Below are 8,687 nucleotides of genomic sequence, written 5' to 3' on the forward strand. Positions count from 1 at the left end.
TTTTTTTTTTTTTTTTTGGTCTATTAGATGTATGAACTCAGCAACCGCAGATAGCTAAAGAGGGTGAGAAAGTCTCTCTGTACCTATCTCTTGTAATGTTTGACACTAAAGTTTCATAAGGGAGGAGCCACATCTCAGCTAGCCTCGTGTAGATGGTAGGGGGTCCGGCTTCCACTTAGATGCAAGGGCAGCTTTCTGCAAGGCACCTGGAGCTTCATGCGGCAATACTTTAAAGTTAGGCATGATCCCTCCAGGAGTTCCTGCTTTGAAGATGTGCTCCCTTTCCATCACAGGGCTCTGCTCAAATGCATTACATTTCAATCTTTAAAGACATATTAGGGCTTTTTAGGAAGACTGTTACTGTATCTCCTACAGTGAGAAGTTTGGATTGTGAACAGGAATGTGGACTTATGACTCAGGCAAGCAAGGAATTTTATTTCTCCCTCATCATATTTTGACATCCCCCCCCCCACATCTACCCCACACAAAAAAAAAAAAGAAAAAAAAGAGGAGAGAATAAAAAGTGACTATTGCAATGAATTTTCAGACATACAGTCAGGAAGCATGAACAACTTCGATTCCAGATTTATATAACTCTCCTAGCGGTGATGTAACAAGCTGAAAATGATTTAGGCACTGACAACAGACACCCACTGACCTGTGAATATAACTGTTTTAACAGAATATATGACTCAAGCCACAAAATATCTAAGCAGAAGTAAAATTAAAAGGCCAATGTTACCTGATTTTAAACGGTAAAACACAAACAAGCCTAAATGTATTACAGAAATAAAAGTTTCCTTTGAGAACAACCAAGTCTGAAACCACTGTAAATGTCAGTGCTCACAGTCAAGAAATTTAAGAGAATTTCTTGTGCTATTTTCCAGGCTGCTCTTTCTGGCTGACTAAAGAAACTATACTTGCAAGTACACTAGAGGGGGATCCCCCCAAAAGCTAGAATTTTTTAATAAGAGAAGGATGAAGAGTCGAACACGTAGAGGCACACAGAGGACCCTTCCACCAAATAAATAAAAACAAGGAAAATGATGTAGCAATTTGTGACATGTAGGGGTTTTTTTGCAGAAAATCAAACATGGATTTACACAAACTCTGATAATCTCATTGTATTCCAAGAATAATTTAGACCATAAGTACCCAAACATTTAATTGCCCCTATTTCAAACAGCCATAGTAATGCAACCATTTTATAGTCCTCTGCCCTTGATGCCTGACATCAGAGTAATCATTCGCCTAGCCAAGTGCAGCAGAGGTGTGAGCAAAGGAGTGCGGGGAATAGAGGAATCAGAAAAGAAGAAAGGAGCAATTTCTACGTTTTCCCTCGACTTGATTGAGTATCCTTATATTATCAGGGTTTTCCCTGATAAGTCTCTGCACTACACAAAAATCAGACAAACTAATTATATCTAACAGACACAAACTGGCTCATTAGCAAATGGTATAAGACACTAAATAAGAATAAGACACTAAAAATAAAGTGATGATAGTTTAAGATAAGATACTAAAACTGTGTCACACGGGGGATGACAAGCTAATTTCTACATTTTCGTCTTGAAAATTAAGTGACTGCTCTAGGATAGCCGACGCAAGTGTATTCTACACGTCACACGTCAAAAGCAGTTCACCTGTTCATTGAACAGACGCTCTATCTCTTGAAAGAAAACTTAGAGGTGCTGTTTTTTCAAAGTGATTCCATTGAATTATCTGAAGTTCCTCATATTTCTGCCCACGAGAAGCAATTTCTCTTTTAAGTGCTGCTGCTGCCTACTGTCACAACGACTTCCCCACACTGAGACAAAAGCCTTGATTTGGGCCCCTATATACTCCTCTGGCAGCACAAAAGCTGGAGCGTTCTTTCTGCTGAGGCTAATTTAACAGCTGTCTGTCATTTCCTGCCTCGGCCCCGAATTACGGAGCAGGCAGGGATGAGCCAAAGCAGACTGCCCTCCAGATAATTTGTGAGGACAGTCACAAATTAGAAGAGCCCTGGGCTGTTTCAAGTTGTACCAGGGTTGGGGGCAGGTCTACGGCCAGAACTAGAATTAGGAGGGTCAAGGGTGGTTGAAAGCCTTTGCACCTCTGTTTCCTTCACCAGCCAAAGCATGGGACAGGACTATCCAAAGACTATTGCCCCAAACGTTTAATACATGCCAAGCAAAGTGTTCAACCTATAGGCTCAGCCACAGCAAGCTTTGGCTGCCAACTTGCGCGAAGTCAGAGCCTTCCTTACGCTTTGCTCCATCGGATGCTGCCCGCATCACAGTGCGCATCAGTACACGCCAGCAGACACGCATGTGCTCCTTCGGCACACCTAGCACACGAGCCGCTCTGAAAGACGGGATGAGACTATTTTGTAATGAAAATAAACGCATCTGAAAATATACCTCTTACACCACCAAAAGGTCTGCAGTGCCTTAATGCTGCCTTGAGTTTCTAATCTTGTTAGGAGGATGCAGTTATATATATATTTTTGCCTTTTGGCAATATAAGTAGGTTTGTTTTAGAATGACATGAAAAGAACGTCTGCTACATTTTTCCCAGGGGGACTAAAAAGACAGACTGAATCGCCATCTTTGTTTTTAAGGTGGTGGGGGAGGAAGGAAATCATGAACATAGCGACACAATGCACATGCAGCAGGACCTTCATTTCTGCAGGCTGGAATTAGCTAGTAAACACTTTGAGTGTGGGGAATGCAGGGAGCCTAAGGGCAAAGGTCTGCGGTACTATAATTTTTATCCTCACCTTAAATTTTAAGGACACTTTTACACTGTGCAACTCCATCCCTACTCTCTCATTAAATAAATAATTACAGGGGCCAGAAGGTTAGGTAGCCTCAGATGAGACTGAAATGTTGCTACTACTGCCAGCTGCCATGGGATTTGAGAGCCTGACACTTGCTGAAGAGTATCACCTCATCAATGCTCCAGCTGGCCTGAGAAGCCAGAGACTAAATATTGCTTTTGAATCCAACTCACAAGTGGCCAGCCTCCAATCTACCCTGGTTGCCTTAAAGAAATGCTACTATTACAAATTAACATTGGGGAAGGAAAGGCAAAATGGCAACCAAGACCAGGAGCCCAGATCTGGGTGGCTTTAAATGCACATGTAATATTGTTTTTTTCACAGCAGTAAATAAAAGTAGCACATCAATCCTTCTGTGCTTTTACTTTGATACAAGTGAAGTTGATGTCTTCCCATGCACTTATCAGTCGCTCAAAATACCCTGCATATTTCACATCTTTAACAGCCATACAAATGCACATTTTAGGAAAATGTCAAAGTTCTCTCAAAGGGTACAATCTTGCCTAATTATCTAATTGCTTTAGATGTTATTTGACAGAGACGGGTTGACACTAGGCTTCAAAAAGCTACAGTGCACAGTTCAGTAGCTGTATGGTAATATATTATCATGTCCAGTCCAAGTTCTAATCTCTTTAATGAGATTTTGAACTAAGTGCTGTGATGGCTGTGTTCACATTGTAAATAAAATTAAAACTCTTAGCAATAAAGATATTAATAAATAAATGCATCAAGAATTTTGAACAGGGGACAGATACAATGTCTCTCTTCACCACTAAAGAGTATACTTAAAAAAGAGAAAGGAAGAATGAACTGAACTAAAAAGTGTAATACATTTTTCATTTGCTTTATCACATTACCTTAATTCAATATTACGCCCACATATTGTAGCATATCTGGTATTTAGGACCATGAACGGCTCTCAGACTCCACATAGTCTTTTCTCATCCATACATAACAATACTAGATTTTAAACAAATCTATAAAGCAAAGGAAAAAGACACAACAGACCACTTCCACTGGGCTAAACTGAGCTCTGTTCCACCAGTGTTAATGCAAAATAACTCCATTAACTTTACTGCAGTTACTTCAGATTGACACCAGTATAAATGAAAGAATGATTTAGCCCCATGGATTTATTTCGAAATGGATTTTGTTACTGTGTAATGTAAGTTCAATATTTAGACTGAAAAACTAAGACAATCTGTTCTTATGAGGAATTGATAGTAAAGAGGCAAGAGATTTTGTTGCTTAGTGTCCTTTCAGACAATACATTATATTATATTTAGCTAATATTTTTTAAATAGAGATCAAGGAAATCCACTGTTGTAATTTTGCTTGGGGGGGGGGGAGGAGAACAGGGGAGATCAATAAAGAGCATTAATATTGAAATCACCAAAGTTAATTTGTGCTGCTAATTTTATCCAGCAGCTACAAAAAGGTTTACACTAATGCACATATATGCCAAACACGAGGAGAAAATTAAACCACATGCAGATACACCCTGAAAATTATTTTCCCTCTGTTAGCACAACTTTCTGAGTAATTAGCTTTTTCACTTCATTATTATTTACTAAATAAGCTGGCATATTGACTACAGCCAATTAATTAGAGGGATTTCTAGCTAAGCAATCGTGACTGAAATATGGGTTTTGTTCTTATTAAAGTCTCCTTTTTCTTTTTCTACAGAAATATGATGATGAGATCAAAAATATTGTAACAGATATACCGAACAGCTTGCAAAGGACCAACCAGCCTGCTAAATAAATTTGCTTATGTTTTCTAGACTCGAGAAAAGGAATCTCTGTGATGCATTAAAATCACCCATCAACAACCCAAATATTATAATTTGTTTTAATGCACTGAAAAACTAGACATTCACTATTAACCCATCAGGCCTCATTTTTTTTAAATGAGGCTGAAAGGATGATTTTCTTGTAGCTGCTCTACCATGGACTAGATAGCAAACACTCTGCTATTATTAAAATACTAAGTCAAATTATTTTAAGCCACAACAGGTGAAATTTTAAAAAGTATTACTGGTAACCATATAGTCTAAAGACACAGTCTGAATCCCTATTAGAAATAGAGAAGCAGGCATCTGATTTTCAAATATTTGAAAAAAAAACAGACACACAAATATTGCATCAAATATACACAGCAACTAAAGTTATTATATGCAGCTCTATTGCTTTCTCTCGGAATATAACTTGTTGTTAGACTACATTTTGCTGTTGTCGGTTCCTTAAGGAGCACATAATAGTCATCAGATTAACACAAGAATTTTAAGCAAGCAATTTATCCACATACTGTAAAATCATCCCATGCAGGTTATCTGTCTTTACCTTAAACAACAGCAGCAATCCATAAACGCATTTGCTAGCACATTAAAAAAAAAAAAAGAAAGAAAGAAAGAAATTCAGATTTCTGGAGAAAAGCCTTACCTTTCAAATAAATAACCTGTCCACAGATTTAGCAAAATCATTTCAAAAGCCAGGCCTTAAGCACTTTTAACAGCAATAAAATGCCGCTTTTAGACTTCCTGTTTATTGAAATATTAGTACGAGGGTTGCTTTTGTTTTTTTTCTTTTTTTTCTTTTTTTCCTTCAAGGCATTTTACCTGCGTTTTACTGCAGTTAAAAGCTGGGGCATGGCTAAATCCAACCACATAGACATAGATTTTTTTTTTTTTTTTTGAAGAGTTAAAATTCTGGATATAGATTTAAAGCTATTTTACTTGCAGACGTTTCTCTTTTTTTTTTTTTTTTTTGGAGAAAGAATGAACTAGAGTAGCAGTCAAGTTCAGGTCCCTTCACCCTGCTTCAGCAAGTCTTCTGTTAAATTTGTTTAATATCCCTCTATTCCGGCAGTTGCTAGGCAAAGTTGTCTGAAAGATAATGATGTCTGGCCATCAGCTCCTCTCATTTAGAAATAACCATATATTAGCTAACAAGTCAGGAAAAAAAATGCACTCTCACTCACACACAAAGCAAGCAGGCAGCGAAAGGAGGGGGATGGGAAGGGAAGCAGCAGAACAAGCCTTTATGTACACACATATATCGATGTATCTTTAAAGCAATCTCAAACAGGAAAACTGAACAAAATAGACAGTGAAATCATTACCTAGAGGCAAGCCCTTGTTTAGTAAGTGAGAACTTCCCATTGAAATATATGTCCAGTCTCTTTATAATGAGAACTTCAGGAAAATATTAAAAAAATCCTAAGCATATGGCGGCTACTTCTATTTTTCCCTGAAGTAACACACACACACACACACACACACACACACTCACTCTCTCACACACACACACACTCACACACACACAGCCCAAGTGCTGCTGTCTCTGAAAGTGGGAGAGGCATGCAGGCGGAGCGTAGGGCAGACAAAATTAATCTCTTGTTTCCAGGCACAGAAGAGAAATGAAAAGGAAACGGGAGGGAGAAAGCAGAAATAGCTCAAGTCAGCACCGTACCTTTGTCAGTTTCAACGGGGGAAAAGGAGAGTGGGAGAGGGGAAAAAAACGGACCGAAAACCCAAAATTACTTTCATAGTGTTGTAAAATTGGGTAATTTAGCCTTATCCATTTTCAAACAACTGAGCTGTTAGCCACATACCTTTTTCAGCAATTGAGCAAGGTAAAAAGTTTCATAGTGCAATTGCATTATGCATTCTTTTTTTTCTTATTTTTTTAAATTTCCCCCAGTCAAATGCCTGCACACATCCTTACTGTTTATTTTACAATTTGGTTCAGGTTTTTTCGCCTGATAGGCTAATGACAAAAAAATGCTCCTTTTCCAAGGGACCCCAAGTGAATTGTAAATAAGAGAAATAACTATATCTTTGTTTACAGAGCCCTCTTTAATGGCTCAAAGTGTAAAAGAGTGAAGGTCCAATTCTTTCTTCAGCTGAGCTAGTAAGCGCTAGCTGACTGATATGGGAATACCTACAGTGTAACTGAAGGCAGACTTGGAACAAAATGTATGTGACTATCCAAATCCTGCTATTCTTCAACATCAAATAAGTTCCCATTAATTTCCATTAATTCGATAATGCCTGCTGGTCAGCGTGCTGTCGCTGGCCCCCCTTTGTGCTTCATCCACAGAGGATAAAAGTCTCTTCCACGTTGATCAAGGTGACAGCTGTCCAAACTCACTTCCCTTTCAGTCCAGCAACTGGTCTTGAAGTCAGTGGGACCAGTAACCAAGTGAAAGAAGAAAGAAATTACTTCAGCTACAAATTTGAGCTTTGGATTGGGCCTCCAGTCAATTAAGGCCACAAGTTCACTGTAGTTTTTAATTTTTTTCTTTTTATTAAACTGCATTGGACCATGGCTCAGACCCTACATAACGACTAACTGGACTTGACTCCAGGAGCTGGGAGTTGGTTTTGACCCACATCCTTTGCGATCCCTTGCCTTTCTAGCTTTGTCTCACTAAACCTCAACCTAACAAATGACTTTTTAAACAGACCACTCTCCCATCTCTATCTTATAATCTAGTCAACAGTTTAAAAGTAAATTAAAATATAGCTTTGGTTAGCAAACCTGCTCGAGTCCCCTGCTAGTTTTTGAGGTTGTAATATTTTTATTATTTAAAAAATGTTCTTCTCTCCAGCTACTTGTGTGAAAAGCACACAAAATAAAGAAACAGGCAAGCTGACTATACAAGCAAAACGGTGAAACTGGTTATATGTAAAGTAAATAAACCTGAAAAACATTTAAAAAAAACCCCCTCCCTTCTCTAATGCTTTTCGTTTATAGGGATCAGAAGTATTAAGTGTATAAACCGTATGCACCACATGTCAGACAGCAGCATGATTTTGACATTGGCAGTGTCCCTTTACAGCCCAAATGAAAAGACTTTGAACAGCAATCATTCAGTTATTAATGTTATTGTTGCTTACCCGGTCACCGCAGAACTATTCTAACTGGTCCCAAACGTCCTGTTTCCTATGGATTCAACCCCTACCCCCATTCAACAATGGGAAAGACAATGGCTCCCACAGCTTACTGAAATTGCCAGCATTAACCATGGACAGAGCAATGATGTTGCACATAATCCAGTCTTGCTGATATCTGAACAGCATGAGAAGACGCAGTCGTTACATGCTATAGGGGTCTTCTCCACTAGAAGCAAATTAACCATTATTGACACAGAATTTAAGTTACCTTTCTGCACAGAGCCATGGAGTAATAACAAGTCATTCAAATGCTGTAAACTCTGTGTGAAGAAGCTAAATTACAAGTAATGGGCAACATGATACCTTTTGCTGCCACAGGCAAGGGAAACACGGATCCTGAATCTGACTGGGGGATGTGGGGAAGGTTCTGTCTCCTCTCAGAAAAGTTCAGGAGAGGTGGTGTCTAGCTTGTGAAACTGTTTGTTGCAGCTAGAATATCTGCTGGCTCTGAAAGCTTCTCTGCCTTTAACATCCAACCTGGAATAAGTGAGCAATGAAAGGTTATTAAAATGCATATAAACACTCCACAGGGCTATCGCACTTACGGCCTGTGGGCTGACCCTGGCTCACAGTGGCATGTCTAGTGGCCTGTGAAGATCATAGAGGGGCCAGGAATTTGGAGTCAGGACATGCCACCAAACTCTGGGGCACAGAGCCCTACTGGCAATCCATGTCGGTGGTGGGGTGAGTGACAGCTGCATTAACTTCTGCGACCACTGCCACATCCAGCTCAGAAGAAGCCACGAGAGTCTAGATCCAGCCCTGGCCAAGAGGACAGGGACAGTCCTGCCATGGAACTGACCAGGTACATTTTGGATTATATCAGGGGCTCTCAAGCTTCATGATACCGCGACCCCATAAAATAATATATACATTCACGTGACCCCCCCCCCCCCCCCCCCCTGATAA

General features: G+C 39.4%; 1 protein-coding gene across 6 annotated transcripts in view; it reads right to left on the reverse strand.

The window, feature by feature from the left end:
- CTBP1 (C-terminal binding protein 1) overlaps positions 1-8,687 on the reverse strand; it is a 364,798-nt gene that overhangs the window by 102,409 nt on the left and 253,702 nt on the right. Inside the window, exon 1 of one of the 6 annotated variants that reach the window (XM_019525926.1) lies at positions 5,942-6,144. The exons of 3 other annotated variants lie outside the window; for them this stretch is intronic. In XM_019525926.1, the coding sequence (XP_019381471.1) occupies positions 5,942-5,981 (40 nt within the window). In that variant the 5' untranslated portion in view covers positions 5,982-6,144. Of the gene's footprint in view, positions 1-5,262; positions 5,870-5,941; positions 6,145-8,687 lie in introns of those variants that run through there. 2 more of the 6 variants (XM_019525929.1, XM_019525931.1) reach the window with 2 other exon arrangements.

This window comes from Gavialis gangeticus, unplaced genomic scaffold (assembly GCF_001723915.1).
Source record: "Gavialis gangeticus isolate Ggan-Ray unplaced genomic scaffold, GavGan_comp1, whole genome shotgun sequence".
NCBI lineage: Eukaryota > Metazoa > Chordata > Crocodylia > Gavialidae > Gavialis > Gavialis gangeticus.